The following is a 21,425-nucleotide window of genomic DNA, read 5'->3' as shown; positions in this document are numbered from 1 at the left end:
TCTGAAGGAACAGTCCTCTCTTCTCATCTAAACTCTAAGATCAGTCCAGAGTTTGGCACTTGCAGATTTTCTTTCCCCTTCTTATCCACTATTCCTACTTTTTCATGTATTCTAGGCGTTTATGCCACTTACCACGATGAGCAGTAGCGAGGCAGGGCCAGCTTTAAAAGAGTCCGAAAGCCAGCTCCATCAGTTTACCCCAAAAATACAAGGTGACTTAAGAACACTTAACAGCTTAGGCTGTGATTCAACGGGACGCTGATGCTTTTCTATTCATTATTACAATATACATTACACTATATAGCTGGAGTAAGAAGTAATTCTGCCTTTATTCCTGGAATCTCTCTTAATATAACAAATAGTCCAAGCCTGGCCCGGCAGTGTAAATATTGATCATCACATCAGTCAGTCCTCATGAAATTCATTGTTCATGTTCAGTACTTTTTCTTCTCCTGTAGTTTAAGTATGTTTGCTCAACCTTGTAATTTTAGGAACCATTAAAAATTAACTGTCTCATATTCCCTCTTTTAAAAACAAGTTTTAATTTCCAAAAGCACCAGTTTTATTTGAAAGTAGTTGCTTTTATAACTCGGTATCTTGACATTTGGTATTCTGGAATATCTACATAAGAATTGCCTAAATCTCTGGGCTTGGTCCCAAGAATTTGCACTTAACTAACTTCCAACTGGTGACTTAGCACATTCACATACATGAATCATTACACTGACAGGAAGACCCATGTATGGCCCTAAATGGGAAAAACATCTTAATTCTTGTTTTTTTTCCTTCTCAACTACAGATAATATCTGTTATTTTCTGCAGTGTATGGCATTTATGATTTCCTTAAATAAATTGTCTATTTCTGGTTTAGTTTTGTTTTTGAGATAGAATCTCTCTACATAGCCCTGACTGTCCCAGGAACTTAATATGTAGACCAAGTTGACTGTGAACTCACAAAGATTCTGTTGTGATCTTTTGATCACAAATAGATCTTATGATCTAACAAATAAAGCTTGCCTGAGGATCAGAGCACAGAGCTAGCCACATTAGTTAGCCATAGAGGCCAGGCAGTGGTGGTACACACCTTTAATCTCAGATAGAGGCAGACAGATCAGATCTCTGTTAGTTTAAGGCCACCCTGGGCTACATGAAATTGATCCAGTCTAAAAGAGAAACAGAGCACACACAAAGGTGGTCCCAGCACTTGGAATTAGACACCTTTAATCCCAGCACCAGGGAGGTAGAGACAGGAGTGATATGGCTGGGCAGAGAGAGGAATATAAGGCAAGAGGAGGCAAGAGGAGGCAAGAGCTTAGGCTGTCAGTCTGAGGATGTAGTCTGAGGATGCAGTCTGAAGACAGAATGGCCCCTTTGGTCTGAGCATTGGTAGAGGTAATAACTCTCTAGTGGCTGACCACTCTGCTTCTCTGATCATGAGCATTAAACCCTATAGCTGACTCTGGGCTTTTATTAAAAACAATTAGAATTCATGTTATAGAGATCCTCTTTCCTCTGCCTCATGAGTGCTGGGATTGAAAGTATACATGACCATCCTGACTGTGTTATTTCTGAACCTATGTTTAGAAGTCCACATAATTCTATAGTCTGTATCAAGGAAGATAGAAATAGAGGCAGGAAGGGAACTGTGGTGGAGTTGCAAATGGGGATTTCACCATACTTCTAAGTTATCAGCTCTGTAGAGGTAAGGATGATAAGAATATCCTGAGAAACATTCTCTGATACATAGCAGGGTGAGTGACGGTCCCTTCCCACTTGAGGCCCATTCAGACCCTCACACGGCCAAGACCTCCATACAGTGTGCATCCTCCACCAAGGTTACCAGGGACCAGAAGCCATCCCCACTCCCAGCGTGCTCCCAACTTTCCTGTCTTATTCCTGCAGATTCATGACTCGGGGCCTGCAGACAGCACGGTCCAGTTCATCTTCTACCAGCCTATCATCCACCGATGGAGGGAAACAGACTTCTTTCCGTGCTCAGCAACCTGTGGAGGAGGTAATAGTGCCTGCTCATCCTAGCGAGCCCAGGCCTCTATGAGGAAAAAGCTGGATGTTCTAAGAGTGGAGTAGTAACTTCAGAATAGAAGAATCCCTTCTTCTGAATGGAGCCAATTCCTGAAGCCGCCTCTTGGGTGGCCCAGGAAGCTTTTTCTCTGTGGAAGCTCCTAGAAGACATCTCTTTCCTTAGCATCATGGAAAGCCAGGACTAGTAATAGCATATCTGTCAGAGGCTTAACCCTGCGGTGCTTGCTGTCACCTATGCATAGGCTTGTCTGGTGGGCGTGATGTCACTTCTCAGGAAGCAAGTGACGATGGTTGTCAGGCTTGCTCCCTTAGAGAAAGTTTATTACCAGAAAGAAAATACAACCACTGTTGACTTAAACTTAGTTCATTTTTGCCTGCACCCATCCCCATACACTGAAAGACATGCAATCCCTCCTTAAATTCCTGCCCCCCACACTGTCACATCCATGTTACACACAGCATCTTGTGTTACTAAAAAAGACTTTTCCCCATTTTCTGTCTCTCATAATTATAGTAAATATGTCATAATTTCTTAGAACTTTTTTTTAATAATTTATTCATTTCCCTGTAGGAGCCTACTTGGTTCTTTTAAATGTCAAACTATTATAATGTAATAAACAACACAATGCCTTTTTATCGTTCATAATTTAGAAGTATGGTTACTAGAGAATGGAGCTTAATTTTTGTCTTTTTGCTTTTCTTTCTGCGTGTGGCTGCATGTATTACCAAAATCTTTCCAGAAATTTAAGTGTGTGAATATTTTAGGTTCTCAACATTTGTGGGTTATCTTCTGTTTTCTATTTTAATAAGTCTAAAATTAAATACATATTTTTTAAAAATTGGTACTTTTTTTCTCTAGTTGCATGGATGCTGGTTGATTGACTAACTTTAAATAGTTCATCCACACTGGAATTATTCACAATAGGTAAAATCATAGTACCTCAAAACTGGGGCAAATGGTTATCCAGCAGTTTCTTAAAATAGAATATATGATGCAGTTCACCAATAGCTGTGTTATTTCTATCTATATAATATGAACAAAAGCACTAGACATGGTTCTAAATGCAGTATTGTATTTTGTTATAATTAGGGTTTCTATTGCTGTGATGAAGCACCATGACCAAAAGCAACTTGAGGAGAAAAGGGTTTATTTGATTTACACCTCTACATCACAGTCTCTCAACAAAAGAAGTCAGGGTGAGAACTCAAGGCAGGAGCCTGAAGGCAGGAACTGAAGTAATAATCATGACGAAGCATTGCCTACTAGCTGGTTCCCTATGGCTTGCTCAGCCTGCTTTCTCTTACCATGGAGGACTACCTGTGCAGACTGGCCTCACCCACAGTGCACTGACCCCACCCACAGTGCACTGGCCCCACCCACAGTACACTAGCCACACCCACAGTGCACTGGCCCCACCCACAGTGCATTGGCCCTCCCATAGCCATCATTAACCAAGAAAACACCCCACAGGATTGCCTACAGGCAAATCTTAGGGGGTCATTTTCTCGGTTGAAGATTCTTCTCAATTGACCTTCACGTATGTCGTTGACGAAAAACCTAATCAGCACAGATTTTAACTTAAAAGTGAGGAGTCACACAACTAAGTAGTTTGCGTTTCGATAATAGTCTTCCTGTAGTTGATGCAGCTGGCCCAAATAGAACATTACTGTCTTTCAAAACAAACTGCTGGGCTGAGGAGGTGGCTCAGCAGTTAAAGAGCTTTTACCATGAGAGTAATAGAACCAGAGTTCAGATGCCCAGAATCTAGTGAACACTGGCAAGCTGGGACTGCCTGCCTGTAATTGCAGCCTCCAAAGGGAGAGAGAGACCTGGAAAAAGAAAACAGAAAAGCTACCAATTACGTGAATGTTCCATGAGAATAAATTTCTATACATCTATGAGCAAATCATACAGAAAACAGACTTAAAGAAAAGGCATTGCACGAAATTTTTTTTCTCCTTAAATGTAAACCATACCCTTCATAAAGAGGCAATTCAATTGTATGCACCCTATATCATTTTCGTACGAAATTTCTGTGACAGCATAATTTCAGTGACCTTGACAGTGGCTTACTATTAAATAAAGCAATTAGTGTTACATTCTTATGTTTCCAGCCACATTGGGTCTCATTTTACTCACATGAAAAAGTAGCGCTATCCATGGCTTTCCAGCGTCAGGCCTCTGTTCATACGAAATCTGATTGGGAAGCCCAGGAAGAGCCAAAGTTCCCTGTGGGGTTTGGGGGGATTCAGTGTCTTCTTGTCTGTCCATGGAGCAGCCTGTTTCCGTGTTCTGAGAAGAGAGCTGTGGGTTCCCATGTGCGTTCCTGCTCTCAGATTCATGAGGCTGGCCCCTTGGGCATGTGTAAAGAATGCTCACGGCCTTGCGACCCCTCAGAGGAAGTGTCACCAGACCATGCTGGTCCTCTGCTTTCATTCCACGTCCTTACTCAGTGGTGTGGGCAGACTTTGAAGCAGCGGGTTTAGGTTGGAAGACAATGATTTTAAAAACCGTGCCTTCAGCCTAATAATTTCTTATTTCTTCTTATGGCTTACCACCTGATAAATTCGGCACGTGAGTAGACACTATTCTCTGGAAAACTCCAAAGTGTTCAGCTTATAAAATTAGCTCCTTTGGAGGATGAAAAGTCAAAGTTTGTTGACTACTCTGAGATGTCATGTTGCTTAGCTTTCCCATAAAGCACAGCCTCAGATGGGCGTGAGTCCTGCCCACTGCTTCTATTGCTCTCTATGCTTTTCATCTTCCCAGTAGAATTTTTAAAGGTTTTTTTAAGGTCTTTAATGAACAATTAACTTTTGTGGGTGGTCTGAGAACACAGCCCCAAGCCAGGAAATCTGGCTTCAAAAGCCTCCTTCGACTTCCTAAAACCTTTGCCAGTCCCTCAATGATTTCGATCTTGTTTCCAAATACATATTTAGTAATATCTCACCTACCTGCCAGGAAGAAAAGTCAGGGTTAGGGAGGGGTCCGGGGGAGAAGGATTACCAACTTTTAAAATTCCTCGTACTTTCTTATTTTCACTGCAAGAGTCTAAGCCTTGATCACTGCCTCCATAACAAAACAGGTGAGCAAGCTCCAGCACATTATACATAAAATTAAACATTACTCGGCAGCTTTTTGGAAAGAGATATATCAAAATTGTGGAAAAGGAAGCCTATAAAATATGAGGCAGACACTGGACTTGAGGAGAAGCAACAAAGTCTTTGGAGAAAGTAAAAGTCAGGCAGCAAGAAGGAAGGCTGAGGAGAGCTTTCCATTTTGGTTTTCATTTTTTGTTGTGTTTGACTTTGTTGTTTTAATTCTGTGAGGGAATCTGATTCATGGTCACTGTTGTGGGGACTTTAAAGCTTATTTATTCAGCTCAACTCATGCAGGCTGAATTTAGACAGCCTGCTAAATACCCAAATCAGGTAGGACCTGATTCATAAATCTCTGTTGTTTGAAAAGGGCACATTGAGATTTATTTTTATTTATTCACTTATTGCTTACTTTATTAATGAATTGTGAGGTTTCTTTTTTTCTTCCTGGAGGCCACAGAGGATGCAATTTAATATCGTTGCATATCAAGTTTAGTTAATAAAATTACTAATGATGTTTTTTCTGTTATATTTTTATGTCATATAAAATAAACAACTTCTTACCTCAGGATTTTATAATCTATATTCTTGTATAACTCAAGCCCTTTAATATAGTTTAATTGTTAAAAATGCATGGATTACTTGAGCAAATATAGAATCTGAGGCCTACAACATTAATAAATCTTCCAATTATAGATTTGTTTTCACTTGAGAATGACTTAGGCAAAGGGAATAATTCCTATAATGTGAGATGGTAAAAAAAAATCATACAGAAGTATACTGTGCGGACACGTGCCTCAAGCGCCCTGGTTGGTTTGCTGCTTACAGGTTACCAGCTGACGTCAGCTGAGTGCTATGATCTTCGGAGTAGCCGCGTGGTCGCTGACCAATACTGCCACTACTACCCAGAGAACGTCAAGCCGAAACCCAAGCTTCAGGAATGTAACTTGGATCCTTGTCCCGCAAGGTCAGTTCAGTTTACCAGTTTATTTATCAGAAGTATAAAGCAGGTTTCCAAGTAGCTTCTTAGGTGAAAGCGAATATTTAACTTGAACATAAATGATGGGTTCCTGTCAAGTGTCTCCCCCACCCGGGCACCCGCCCCCAGCTGTCTGTTAGTGGTACCCATGCTCCTTGCTCTTGCTGCTGTATGATGCTACCGCGGGAACTATGGACTTTATTTCTGTAAAGTGCTCTTCAAAGTCAATTCTTCTCTTTCTCTCCTTGACAAAGTCTGTCTGGTGCACATCTTGGTCTCTTGGTCAGGGTGATGGCATAGTGTATCTTCCAGCTCTTCCCTGTCCCTGATCAGGGATGTGGTCACAGATGGCTGCATCTCAGGACTCTAGCTGACCCATTCTAGCACAATCAATTCACACAATTAATTAGGGTCAGAACCAGCCCCAAAATTCTTTTGCTGCCTTTAAACAAACTCAGCCTTTGCTAAGTAGAAGTCAGGGCTTATTTCCAAGTCAGGTTTTCTTGAGGATCTGCTTAATTAACAGGTCTAAAGATTGAAATCTTTAACACCTTCACACACTAGTGTTTGTTTTGGAAAAACCATAATTGGCCCCCCCGAATCATTTGCAAGATGGGAAATCAGCCGAGCTAATGAAGCATCTTGATGATGAGTGATGGTGGATGTTCAGGCGGGGAATCTGCTCTGCTCATGCGCACTGCCTTTGCTTAGCTCTTCATACCCTGGCGAGGGATCCTTCGTAGTTGCCGCTTACTCATCCACAACTTACTGACAGCATCTATGACAACTCTCCTCCGCAAAAGCAAGCATCAGTCACAAAGGCCAAATGCCAAAACACCCTTTCTTACACATGATTTCTATGTTACATTTTCAATCCTACTTTACTGATTATATATGCATGAAAGAAACTTCTGAACAGCTGGGCTGTTGCGTGGGCGACGTAGGAGGCGAGCATTCTATCTGCACCTTGCAGCGATGTAACTTGGGTTTTTTCTTCTGTTGTTGACATTTTTAAGTATTGCGCAGTGTTCTTTCTACCTTATGTCAAGAATTATAAATTAAATGTGCGACTTGGATTTGCCATTATTAATTAACTTTTAGGAACCATAATACATACATCATAAAAGTAAACTCCTTAAAGGGTCAGAAAAAACAGATAGTTTACAGCTTTCAGTTTTAGTTTAACTTAGCTTCGTGTTTATGTCAGAATGTGGGATATCAAAAGTTAGATGTGATATAAAACAAAATAAGGTGTTAAATTTTTGCTTGGCTTTGCTTTAGAAATATCAAGTAGTTGAAGTACTTTTAACTATGATAGTTATAGCAAACTCATTTGAACCCTATTTTAAAATTATTCTATTCATACATTTTTATTCATGCCTATAGCAGGAAAAAAACATATTTATCCCAATTCAGAGGAGTAAATACTGTCACCAAGACACTAAAGGTCTTCCATACACACATCTGTGAAATGTTATGTCTATTTCTAGGAGAAATAGGTCCATTTCCCCAGTTTTATTTCACTAAAGAAATAGCCACCGGAGAGGGTTTTGAAATGAAGCTTTGTTGCTAACAAGCTGAAGAAAATGTTTGTAATGGGAAGAATTTAGCCTTTGTTTCTGGTCTCTGATTTTTACCCACTCTTCTCTGTGGGAGTGACATTTTTGGCCCATTTCTTATTATCCAAAGGCAAGGAAAAAAACGCTACATTGAAAGAAGGCTGCATGTTCAGCCTATACCCTGTGTTATTTTAAAATATCTAATACAGCACACACAAATGTTGGGACAGGTGGCTATTAGAAGGGAAGAAGAAAAAAAGAAAAAGAAGTTAGAAGCTAATATCAGAAAACGGCTTTTTGATCGAAGATATAATTAGACAAAGCTGTAAAAATTAAGACTTAGCAGTAGGAGAGACTGGAAGGGAGATTGGGACGGGCAGGGGTCTACAGCTTAGCTTAAGGTGCTCAGGGCTTCCTATGGGGTTCATGGAGCTGTTTCGTGTGTAGCTCTTCTGAATTCCAAGGGAAACCCGGAAGGACAAGGCTCAACACCGACAGGAGAGACTTTCTAAGATGGGTCTCTCTCCCATTGGACAACGGAGTTAAGTCATTGAGCATCTACTTTCTAACGACTTCAGATTTAATGATGCCATAGTACAGTCAAACAGGGTACAAGGACATTAAAATAACACCTTTGTGTCCAAAATTAGAAGTCCTCAAAATGACAAGAAGGGCATTCTTAATACAAAACTCATACATTTTAGTTCCTATGTTGGTATAAGAAATATTATTATATGTAGTCACTGAGATCACTATCCTAGTTTCCCTGTAAATCCTGAGATCTGGAGCTTATACTAACTAGACGCAAGATCCCATTCAGATAATTAGTTCAAATCTTGCTCCCTCTCAAGATAGAAATGTGCCACGAAGCCCAAAAATGACACTAACTAGGGGCTGGAGAGATGGCTCAGGTAGCTGACAGAGCTTGCTGACTGAGCCTGATGGCATGAGTGTGAATCCCCTGCATCCAAACCCAAAGCTGAGTGTGGCCACACCTCCCTAGAACCCCAGAGCTAGCAGGGTGGAGACAAGAGCATCCCTGGGGTTGCTGGCCACCAGCCTAGCCCCAGATTCAGCTAGAGACTCTGCCTTGAAGGACTGAGGTGCGGGGCGATAGCATAGGACATCTAGTGTGGTCCTTTGACCTCCCCTCTATCACAGCTCCTGGGCATACACACGGACCACACACGGTATTTAGTAATGACATAAAATAATTGTCCGTCTTTCAAGCCTCAGTGATTTTCCTTAGGAACGCCCGTTCCTTCCCATTCATCCAGCTGCAGGAGTGCTCTCTGCTTCCCTTTTGTGCCTCCCCATCTTCGTTTCTGCTTCTCCTCATGCTCCTGTTTCCTCGTCTTACAATCTTCATAACCTCACATCAGTCAGCTGCCATGGTTACCGATGATGCTGAGCAGACAGTGAACATCTGGCTCTATTATGTTCAAAGGGCTTTTTTTAAATGTTGTTATCACTTTCTCTGCTTCTAAAGGTTAATTTTAAAATGTGGATAAGTTAAAAGGCTAAAATGAAAACAATAAAACTCATTAATGCTCCCCAGTGCCCAAGATAAGCATTGTGACTACATTCGCTTTTCTTTTCGGCCTTGTCAATTGCACATAACACAGATGGAGCTCTGTGAACTCTAGGATTCCTCCGCCTTTGTTTCCTCTCCTAAAAGTAAGCCTCAACACCCATGCCCCGGAGCAAGCGGGTGTGCTGCTGAGGCAGGGACTCCAGCCCCTTGCCCCGTCTGCCCGATGGCAGAACTTAGCTGGCTGCGCAGCTGTACCTCCCAGCAGGGCTTTGTTGATCTCCGCTGGTGCCACTGAGGCAGTCACTTTTATGAAGTGATAAAATACTTAGTTTCCTAGCCAAAAGTGGACCCTAAAGGGGAGCCAACACTTAAGACGAAGGAAAGGGGGAAAGAAGTATAAAGATTTAATGGCTCTTTGCTAAAATTAGTACAGTTTTTCTTTGGCAACTCTGAGCCATGATGTCACAGGATAATCATGTGTTCTTACACAGTCTGTTGTAGGTGCCTTGATAGTCCGACTTGAGCATTCATAGAAGTGCAGCGGTGCCACCCCCTGCCTATCAGAGAGCTACTGGATGCGTAGGTCTCTGTTCTGTGCTTCTAACACTTTGTTATGAGCCGTCTCCCAGGTCACAGACGTTTGGGATCTAATCACATGTCAAACCTATCATGCACCTGCCATGCCATAATTGACACTTCTCCTTTGCACCAAGAGAAGCTGTGTTGAAATTTGTCCAGCAGTTCATGCCACTTTCGTCTCTTGGGTAGAAGGTCACAACTATTACGGGGCTAGAAAGCCTCAAATTATTTGCTTATGGTAAAGGTACAAGTTAAAAAGTGTTAAATTTCCCATCTAACAAGCACTGCTGTTCTCAGAGCAGCTTGAAATGCAGAGCTTGCAACCTTTGGCTGTTGCGAACCTCATGCAAGGCACTACAAAAAGAGCAGAGAATCTCTTCACAGATTGACTTGACACAGACCTTGCGTTTCTTCCTCCAAGGCAGTAGTAAAGGGTGTGGTGAGGGTGAGACAGGTGTAAAGGGCTCTCACTCAGCTGCCATTGTCACAGTCACTAGCAAACAAACCCAACTGCATCGGAATTCCACCTGCCCTTGGCAATTTAGAGCAACAATATCCAGCAGATATCCCAAACTTGAATACCCAAGCGGCAGTTCTGGTGAGTCAAGTGGTATTTGGGGTTGGTCAGTTAGTGTGTATGTTTTGCTTTTATTTTTCCAGCTCTATTTTAATTCGGCAATAAAGTATATAAATTATCACTGGCTGGGGACCACATTGTGAAAACTGGATCTCAGATTTGAGCCCTAATGTAACTGTAAAGAAATACTCTGCACCTGGAGAGATGGTGCATGCGACCTCTACTCTGCACCTGCAGAGATGGCACATGTGACCTCTACTCTGCACCTGCAGAGATGGTGCATGTGGCCTCCTTGGTGACAACCAGCCCAAGGGAGCAGAGCCGAGGGGGAGGAATGAGAGATTTTCAGTGGCACAGCCTGGCTTGAGACTGTGGATCTGCCGCCTACCAGTTGAACAGCCTTTGGCAAATGACGACTTCTCTCTAAGCCTTAGATTTTCATCCTGGGAAGTACAATAGCAGCAGTCCTTTACCTCATAAAGTTGCCGTGAAGAATAAATGCTACCATACATTTAAAGAGCTTAGTGGGGGACCTAACACACAATAGACACTCCATAGATGTTAGTTACTACAGCTGTACTGAGACCATGGCTGTGCTGACGGTATTGGTGTTGCCTACAGAAGCTGCTCTCCAGACATTGGGTTTGTTTTTATGGTTTTGTCTTTCTTTTTTAATCCATAAAAAGGAAAGGTAGAATTCTAAAATTCTCTGGGTCCAAAAAATAGTTTTCTATGGGTTGTTCTAAAAACAGAAGACAATTCCTAGGAAAACATCATCTTGAAGCCAAATCACATTTGTGGGGTTTCTAAGATCTTATGCAGACTGGCGGCTGAAGTCTTAGTTCACAGGTATCAAGAATAACCCTCCCCTAAGCAGCTGGGAGTCATTGCCATTCAGTCCATACGGGGTTTTGCCTCCTTTGTTCCCTAACAGGAAAACTCAATTTAAGGACTAGAAAATGGTTAATTTATTGAGGAAGCAAAATTAATTGATTAATTAAAATGTGAAGGTGTCCTTCATCATGCAAGTCTGAAATACTTTGTTTTATTGCAACAGCGAATGGTTTAGAAAAGAAACCACCTCCTTCCGACCAAGCTCATTTAAATAAGTGCTAAAAAAAAAAAAAAACTCATAAAACCTCATTTCTGTTTCTGTGAATCTCTGTGGGATAACAAAGCGGAGTTGTCCTGCATTTCAGAATGTATCCACATGCATTACAGAACCAAAGCTTAAAGACACACCCATCAGTGAAACAATTGCATATACCTACAACTCAATTATCAAGCAATTCATTTATCTTGTCAAATCAGTTCACACTAAGAGTAAGTCCACTTCTTTAAAGCATGTGACTAATTACTTGTGCAATTCTTTTAGTTACCTTGTGAGTTACAAGGTACGGTAATGCCATCTTCCTTATGTTTAACTTCAAACTTCCACTGTGTAAGACATTTCTTTATTAGTTTCCCATCTGTAAAATATGACATTTCTGCCAGGAACTGTGAGGATTCTGCGAAGTAATGGGTGGAAAGCTCCCCGCAAGGCGCCAGGGACTCGGGGAATCACAGCTTTTGTCATTAAGTGGGGACTCAAACGGCTAAACCGACCTCTCCAAAGTTACACACAGGAGAAGTTTACAAGATGCTCACGTGTTCACTGCCTCCGTTTAGTTTATAGTCCCTGTGGAGTTAACAGGCCAGAGAGGAAGCCGCATTCTCGAGTGAGGGTCCGTCAAAGCAAGCCGGAGCGCGGATCTAAGTGCTTCCAGTTCCACGGTGTCTCTCTCCCCACCGAGACACAACCCTGGTGCCATCATCACCACAGGCACCCTGCCCTCCATGCTGCCTGCAGTGGCCTGTGAGGTGGACTTCCAAGGCAGCATAGGACCATTTCAGTACAAGTTTGTGTGTTTGACAAAGTGAGCAGAAATCCAGATGAAGCAAGTGTCTTCTGTGTAATCACAAGTATTGGTGTTCATGCAAATCATTGTCTGGGGTAGAAACAGTAGAGGAAAGTAAGTCCTAAGACAACAACAGCACTATTTATTTAAAAGTAACACAGAAATGATGTCATTCATTAATGTCAAGAAAGAAATGCCAGAAAAGTGGACATGCAGAAAATTTGTATCATTTATTCTAAGATGTTAAAAAAATATGCAGAAATTTGTTTTATAGTAGAAAATGAATTTTTGAAAAAAATTTCAGATCATGTTAGTGGATCAGGATTCTTGAGAAATCTGCTACCCAGGTATCCTTAATTTATTTGGCATTATTGTAATATTTAAAAATCATGACATCATATAAAACATTTCCTCAGCTGATTCCAACTTAACTCTAGGAACTTAACTCTTAAGAACACTCCTGTTTCGGGACATTGGAAGTATTAGGGGAGGAAGAATTTGGAGATAATCATCTCAGTGGTTATCAAGCTGGGGACTCAGCAGCCACTAGGCAGGGAAAGGTGAGACAAATTCCACAAGCCTGAGTTTCTGGCCCTCCATTCTCCCTTCATCTTAAAACTTATGACTGATCCACCACTTGGGATTTTCATAATGTGGAAGCAAAGGTCCCGATGTCTGGTACTCAAGGTTATATACATTGAGAGGATGTAGAAAGAAGAACACCAGCATTCAACCTCGCCGCTTCTTGGGTGGTCCTCCCTTCATTTTTCTGCCCCTCGGGGGGAAAAGCAAAACACTTGGGTCTCTTTCAACATTTCCCTGCTCTCTGCAGTGTTGTTTAGGAAGAAGGTGATTTCTATTCCTGTCTGAAAATCATCTAGAGAAGATGGAACCCTATAACCAGAATACTGTAGCACCCATAACTTCATTTGAAAAAAAGAAAAAAACTCTACTTTCCTAGTCTTTGAGGCTTGATGTTTGGTACCATGTGAAAGGCAAAGAAGAGTCAGCGGAGTCAGCGAAAGTGGGGGGCCCAGATCTGCCCAGGGTGAGGTGCATGGCACAGCGATGGAACCGCATCATGTCTGAAACACACATGAGATGGAAAACAAAGAGATTTCCGTGATCTCCATGGTTGCTTCTGGGAATGGAAAGATACAGAGTCAAGTGAAGTGTGCCAGCAGCCCAATTTTACTACAAGATACACATTAAGGCCATGGCAAATAGAAGAAGCAAAAATGCCTTTGGGTATATAGGGTAGGTGGGAGAGTGGAGGTGCTTTGAGCAAGAACAGCAGACACGAGAGAAGCAGTTTGTAAGGGAGGAGGGCAAGTCGTGTGGGACTCCCTGGTCTCAGAGTCCTGAGTCCATGGCCTCTGTCAGAAGCCAGGAAAAGGATGTTTAGTGAGAAGAGGCAAGAGGTTCTGAGAGATTCACCGAGATGAACCCCGTATGATTCATATCCCTTATAAAGAGAACCTCGTGTGTTAAGTGTCCATTAGGATTTTTCTTGTAAAGAGAAATATATAACAGTACGTGAATTCCACAGTTCAGTCATGTGACCCTAATTCTGGCTTGTTTTTTTAAGGTCATGTCTACTGTTTAGAAGTTGCATCTTATCAAAAACACTGATGACAACTTATACTAGAGAGGATGCAGGGTAAAGGGAGCACTCCTGCATTGCTGATGGGAGTGCAAACTGGTACAGCCACTTTGGATTTCAGTACAGCGATTTCTCAGAAAATTAGGAAACAACCTTCCTCAAGACTCAGCAATACCACATTTGGGTATACACCCAAAGGATTTTCAATCGTACCAGAAGGACATGTGCTCAACTATTTCATAGCAGCATTATTTGTCATAGCCAGAACCTGAAAACAACTTAAATGCCCCTCAACCAAAGAATGGATAAGGAAAATGTGGTACATTTACATAATGGAGTACTACCCAACAGAAAAAAAAAAATGGCATCTTGAAATTTGCAGGCAAATGGATGGAGCTAGAAAACATTTTGAGTGAGGTAACCCACATACAGAAAGACGATTATCACATGTACTCACTCATAAGTGGCTTTTAAACATAAAGCAAAGAGAACCAAACTACAAATCTCAATTTCAGAGAACCCAGACAACAATGAGGACCCTAAGGGAGACATACATAGCTCTAATCTACATGGGAAGTAGAAAAAGACAAGATCTCCTGAGTAAATGGGGGCATGGGAGAGGGATGAAGGGAAAGGAGAGGCAGGGAGGGGAACAGAGAAAAATGTAGAGCTCAAAAAAAAATCAATTTTAAAAAAGAAGTTGCATCTTAGAGTAGTCCTTCACAAAGCCTCAGTGAAATTTAGGTGACACATAGAATTGGAGATGATGGCTTCATTTAACCCACGTGTGTCAGTTCTAAATGTCCCCATCTTATACTTTTTCTCAATTGAAATTTCACTTTACTTCAGTATTCTAATCTCTAAGCTCGTTAGAGGCAATGTGTTATTTTAGAACTTGCGAAAGCAGCAAGATGTTTTTGATAGCAAGGAAAAAAAATCCAACCCCCAGGAACCAGACACTGCTTTTAGGTATTTCTCTACTATATGTGTGGAAGTATATATGCATATGTGTGTGTGTGTATACACACACATGTATACTTATATGTGTACTTGTGTTTTTCTGTGAACACATACACACAAGATAAAATTATTTTATTGATGAAATGTGAATACATAAATTTTCTGATGTCATGAATTTAATGATATATTCTATTTTGTACTTTTTTCAGCCACTATATTATTGAAAATGGCTCAGAGTGTTTTGTATATTTATAGTCTAGATAATATTTCATTATAAGAACCTGTCATAACATCATAGCATTAGACAGTTGAGTAAAGTGTGCTCTTTGTGTTGGGTGGGAAGTGTCTCTTCCTTTCTTATCCTCAGCTTCTCCTCTCAACACACTTGCAATGAGAGTTTTAGATGGAGTCAGGACACGCCGTTGTGAAAATACACAAGTGGTCAGGGCTATGGAAGCAATGAAGAATGAGTAGTTTGCCCTTATGGTGTCCCTTTTGACAGTTTTTAAAGTTGTGTTCACTTCCTTCTCTTCTGTCCACGTATTCAGACATGTCTGAATGTATACACACAAACACAGTCACATCTACGCCCAGCCTGGGGAGACTTTCATCGAGTCCCTTAATGGCTTCCCTTTCCACCATCCTTCATAATGTGCACTTTACCTGAGAACAAAAACAATGTGTCTTAAAGGTAAGCAATGATTGCCTTCCGCTCCTTCACAGTGCAGTCAAAGACCAGGGCTGTGGTCAGAGCCCCAGGAGGGAGCAGAGCCAAGGCTCACGAATATGCATCGAGGGCTGGACAGAGCCCCATTGTTTTGCTATCTTTCTGTTTTCACAGGTGCCACAGAGTCATTTTATGAGTCTTCACCGTGACCCGTGCCACAGAAAGACAAATAGAGTTATAGTTTTGCTGAAACCAGGTTTAAAGCTTCGTGCTCAAACATAAACACGATTTCTAACCCAGCCCATAGTCGCGACATCTCTGTGCTCCCTCCATTTATCCCTTTCTTCAACTCAACTTGTCTTGCTCAATCTTGCTGTCCATTCCAAATATCATCAGCTGATAAATCAGGTGACAGAGACCTGTAACAGTTCATTCTCAGATTGAAGATGACAAATTATGGTGATAAATTCTTCCAGGAGAGAAGGCAGTGGTCCGCATTTCCACATGTAGAAATTGATATAGCAATAAATTGATGCAAAGGTTGGATAAAACTTAACTTCATTCTATCTGATTGATACTTTAATTCACTTCTATTAAATAGCAGTATATTTCCAAGTTTTATAAAGAATTTGAAACATTTGGTGTCCTTTAATCCTTGTAAATACTATCATTTTAAAGGGAACATTCTCTTGATTATTAGATACAAAAATTATGAAAAAGGGATCTCATGAACAAGAGTGAGGTATAAGCTTATTTTCAGAAGATAGAAAAGAATGAGACATTTAACCCCAAAAGCAGGGACAAAAATTGAATGTGATAATCATTTCATTGCTGTATTAAAGATCCTTGCATCCCGCAGCATCATTCTCATGAGCCCTGGGACATAAGGCTAACATATCCAGGTGTGCTCACTTGTTTACCTACCAGGAAATCTTAGCAGAAAATGAATAGAAAACATTCAAAGCAATGAATACAGACATCGCTTTTCTTTATGTCCTTCTGTAAAACAAAGAGATGAATGACCGTTCCATCCTGGGAAATCTGTATTAATGGTCCTGTTTCTGTTTTCTCTGAAACACATCAGACTCTGTCACGTGTCTCCTTCGAGTTCAGCGTTTTAGAGCCTTACAGTCGGTCCTCTTTTCCTTTCTTTCTTTTCATGATTTTCAGTCAATGTTTTTGTTATCTGATCCATAGTAAGCCCAGCTAAATGTTTCAACTCAAATGCTTAGATCTGTTAGCTATGTTTTTAAAAGTATGATACCATCCCGTGTTACTTGATGGAATCCAAAATGAAGTCGATTTATTTAAATGTAAGTGTAAACATGCTGAATATCTGTTAATTATTATGGAGATATGTAAATATATACACATGTATCCCAAAGATACAAACAGAATGTGCAGATCTCTTTAATGCAAGAGAGGAGCTCCCTAGCACTTGCCATAGGAAAACAAACCGTCTTCCGTGTGTGCCCTTCTGTGCTCTGCATCTACCCTGAGCATTCTTCATATCCCACCCTAGATGGAGGCTTTGCCGCTCTAGCACCCTTCTTCAACAGCCTAAGTAGTAAGAAAAGCTTCACCATCCTGGAGGCAGTCTGCAGCCAGGGCCCAGTCTTACCAAAGGGAGGCATTAGTTGAAATCAAGAACTTGGGTAATGTGCACTGGAGACCTGAAGACCTGCAACACAGCCCACGCTGTCCTTTCTTGTGCATCCTCCAGTCACACAGCATGCAATGATGTCCTTTCCTATGGCTCTTTGGCCGTTACTCTGTCTCTGAACCTCAGAGGTTTCCCAGGGTACTAATTGCAGCTGTGACAGTCACAGTCATCATATAAAGCAGTTAGCCCTGCATAATATTTTACAGATGGAAAAGCTTTCATATTTGTGATCAGTTTCACTACTTCACTTTGGTAGGGTGTTTGCTCTTGCTAACCATTGCTTATAGCATTTGGTAGTTCCTCCCTCCCCTTTATAAAACATCCGAGTGGCTATCCTCCAGGTACTGTAAATCTTCAGGTCTGCCAGAAATAGAAGCGTATTTGCTGATGCATGTTACAGTCTTGTCAGTTCTGTGGTCCACAACCTCCTGCTTACATAGCTTTCTCTTTCATCAAACGTGAGACAGTAACTGTAATTGCTCGATGGGCATCTGGAAGTAACATTAATAATGATGATAATAATAATGATCTCATAGAATGGATAATTTGGGGGGATTGAAGAACATTTACAAGCTTATTGTGCCATATAGTTAATGATGAGGTGCCAAGGTTTCTCACTACCCCCCTTTCCAGTGGTATTTCCTACTCGGATCAGAGGACTAATTATAGAAAATAGTGTCTTTTAAGAGCTTTCCCCAGCCCACAGCATACACTAGCATAAAGATCCAACTGTTCCAGTGTTGTTTTCAGAAATGATTTATGAATGTTGTTTTGCAATTGTATAAAATGTGTATGATGTAATCATTTAGTGTTTATTTATTGTGTGTACCTTCTACTCAGAGGGTTGGCATTATTGTTCCTAACAGTGACGGATACAAGCAGATCATGCCTTATGACCTCTACCATCCCCTTCCTCGGTACGTAAATCAATCATCCTGATGTTAGAATTAGCACATCACGCTTCTGATGCTGTAGTGTATATGTGTAAAAATGTTGAGCTGTTTTTCTACAAATAAGATGACAGATTTTCAAGTCCATTCTGAGTGTTCCTCTCTTGAGTCATCCTGGCCTGCTCAGAGTGTAAGCTTGTCATTCAGAAACCATTATGACAGAGTCACATTTGGTTGGAGCGGATGCAGTCACTCACGCCAATTAGCTACACTATGTCTGCTTATGCCCTTGGAGTGGACACAGTAACTCACTCTAATTAGCTACAATGTGTCTGCTTATGCCTGTGCCTTTCTTTCACTCCCTTTCCACTGCCTCACTGGCTCCTTTGGGCAGGAGCCTGGTCCTTACAGAGCTATTGCTGACTTACACAAAAACTGCCTGATGTGTGGTCACAGCACGGTGAATATGAAATTCCACGCATGGAATTATTCTAATAGGGGCTTCCTGTGCCCTTCCTTTATTTTTGAAAAATTATAATTAATTAAAGGCAATTTTGCATCCTTACTGTTCAGCATATTTTACAGTATAAGGTTTTTTGTCAACACACAAAGATTAATTGCTACATTGTTTTGCTAAAGTGTGTTTTAAACACTAAAAAAGGGTTATTCAAATTTTAAAGGACTTTTTATCTTTATATTTGAGAGAAAACTGGAGTTGCTGAGAAAGGTCCTAGTTGCCAGTTGTATCGCTTGACCGGAAATAGCTCTGCAGGTAGCAAAAATTCGGATTAGTTTTAAATAGCTTTGCTGTTTTCTTTACTAATTTGCCCCCCAGGGAGTCAGCTGCTGTTTAGAGTCCTGGGTTTCTATGAGACCATGAGCAGTTTGCTAAATCCTAAACTAAAACATGCAGGAAAAACCAACTGTGTTTTGAACAGTAAAATTCAGTAAATTTAACTGATAGTCTCTGAATTCCTAATATATTACATCTAATTGGATGCCAACCCAACTCTCCAGTGATACTTCATTCTCGTAGCCTTGGCTCAGCAATCACAGCCACAACCTAGATAAGTAAACACGCATGCTCACTAAATATGAATTAGTGTGTTCTCTGTATGCATTTTACACATATGGACAAGCATGTACAGGTATATTTACATGGGTAAAATCCTCCAGTGACGGGAAGGAGACTGTCATGTCCCTGTTCTAATAGCCATGCGCAAAGGGAGATTGACTGACCCTAGATACAATTGTTGCAAAATGTGTGACTAAATGGCCTCCTCACCAGTCACTTGGCTCCCACCTTGCTGTCGTTGTACTGATAAGACAGTAAGGGACCTAAGAATTTCCCTTAGGTATCTTCTTCCAGAAGTCTTCTCCTTGGGAGTGTACTGAAAGAAATCAAAAGATAAACACAATTGAGCCAAGATTGCCCGTGATTTCAGTTCTGTGTCTGTGAAGTAAGTATTCCTAGGACACATGATCTGTTTGTCTGGAGGAAAGCCATGTATTTTAAAATAAAAATGGAGTTGAGTGTCAATGTGAACAGCGCTGAGTATTTGTTTCTCCTATCAGGAAATCTCTAAGTTCCTGTCATCGTCTGTGATTTTTCTTGTTTATTTTTTTTCCTTGTGCAAGTAATACCTTTCATATGGTCGTCTTGTCTTCTTATAGAATGAGACTTCCCTCAAGTGTCTAAAAATCTGGTGCTGCCTCATGCCTATGGTAACACTTGCTGGCTTGTGCTCCATGTCCTGTTTGCTTATGTGATATGTCTGTTCATCTCAGCGGAAAAGAACAATTCAGTTAGCAAACAGACTGTTTCTTGGCCCTTGAATTCTGTTCTCCAGTAGTAGTGGAGATACAAAGGCGGCTTCACTGACAGCTATTTCTATAAATGTGTTTCCATTTAACAAAATTAAAGCTCAAATAGTCCTCCAATAGCAATTCCTTGATAACTGAGGCAGAAAAAAAATCTCTCTAAAACACTTAAACAGGCTTCAGACAAGTATAGATAGTACCCACTTAATACATTGTAGGTTCTTTCCTGCTTGATGCCTTTGACTTAGCGTCAATACCAACATAATTGTCATGATGAATTCATTGATTGACAATGAGCTCCTTCCTGTCTCTTTTGCTACATCCTTTTTAATTTTGAAAAATTCTTAAACTAAACAGTGTGGATTTAAGGTGATTAGAATCCAAGTGCATTTTATGACATTATTTAATATTCTTCTAGGATAATTTTTTTGATATATTTTCTTTTTATCTGTAGTATTCACCCTGGTCACTGTTTTAATACCTCATGACAAAAGAATGTCGTCTCTAATCTTTCATTAGACTTTAACATAGCTAAATATGCTGTGCTTCAGGATTCCCCATGGCCTCATTATTACATGGGGAGTCACATGACACTGTTTTGCAAACAGACCTGAGTTTGTGAGCTCAAGCCATGCTATGAATCTGCACAGTAGTATGGCCCTCATCTATCTTGCTGGGGTCCGTGATACCAAGAAGAGTGCCTATATTCACTAGTGAAATTGCACAGTTAAGGCAAGCATTGAGACAGAAATTAATCATTCCCCCTTTCATGAGGGGTGAAGTTTCAAGGTTTTAGAGTGCCAATTAGAAAATGTTTTCCCTTCTAGAACAGCAATCATCTAGGTGATTAAATGTCCATTAAAATATTGCTGCTTTACTAGCAGATTAAATGGAGCGTGAGTGCGTACTTATGTATTCGGCCCATCTTCAGGCTGAACCAGGCCTGTTCTCAGCCTCAAGAAGGAAGTCATGCAGAGATTAACCTAAAGGCAGACAGAGCCACCTTATCCTTTTGCAGGGAGACCTCTGCAGAACCACTTCATTCCCTTGAAAGGACTTCTATTCAATCGCTAAGGGCTAGAGAACTTCAGTTTCCCCATAGTAACGTTTTTTAAAATATATTCTCTGGGGAAAATGCTAGGTTTGGCAGCAAAGTTTGGCTGTTGGCAGTGAAGACAATGGTGTGCCTAAACCTGAACAGTGCAGACAAAATGTAGCACATAGGAAAAACACAGTAGTGTTCTGGTTTCTACAGAAGAGAATCAAGCCCACAGATATATGAAACTTACTTATAGAATACTGGGCTGTCTGCTCCCTGTGCAATATTTTAAAATGTAGCTATTCAGGTCTGTCAACTCAGGGATGTTCTGATTCTTTCTCATCGAGATCAGATCTCTCATGATTCTTTAAGAGCTCTTAAAGCTTCAGACCACTGCTAACTATCAGAATACATGTAAGAAACAATCGTGGCTCCCTCAGTGCCATACTACTGTAAACAGGAGTTCCACATGTCTAAATCTACAAGAGGAGAGAGAAAATTTAGATAAAGATCT

At 40.9% G+C, this 21,425-nt stretch overlaps 1 protein-coding gene across 1 annotated transcript in view; it reads left to right on the top strand.

Moving 5' to 3' along the window:
- The window catches only part of Adamtsl1 (ADAMTS like 1), a 348,621-nt gene that overhangs the window by 137,505 nt on the left and 189,691 nt on the right, over positions 1-21,425 (top strand). The window contains exons 8-10 of the mRNA XM_038334446.1: positions 1,903-2,014; positions 5,971-6,109; positions 18,028-18,078. Coding sequence (XP_038190374.1) covers positions 1,903-2,014; positions 5,971-6,109; positions 18,028-18,078 — 302 coding nt within the window. The remainder of the gene's footprint in view (positions 1-1,902; positions 2,015-5,970; positions 6,110-18,027; positions 18,079-21,425) is intronic.

Source organism: Arvicola amphibius, chromosome 6 (genome assembly GCF_903992535.2).
Source record: "Arvicola amphibius chromosome 6, mArvAmp1.2, whole genome shotgun sequence".
NCBI classification, from domain to species: domain Eukaryota; kingdom Metazoa; phylum Chordata; class Mammalia; order Rodentia; family Cricetidae; genus Arvicola; species Arvicola amphibius.
This window is presented reverse-complemented; position numbering and strand designations above follow the sequence as displayed.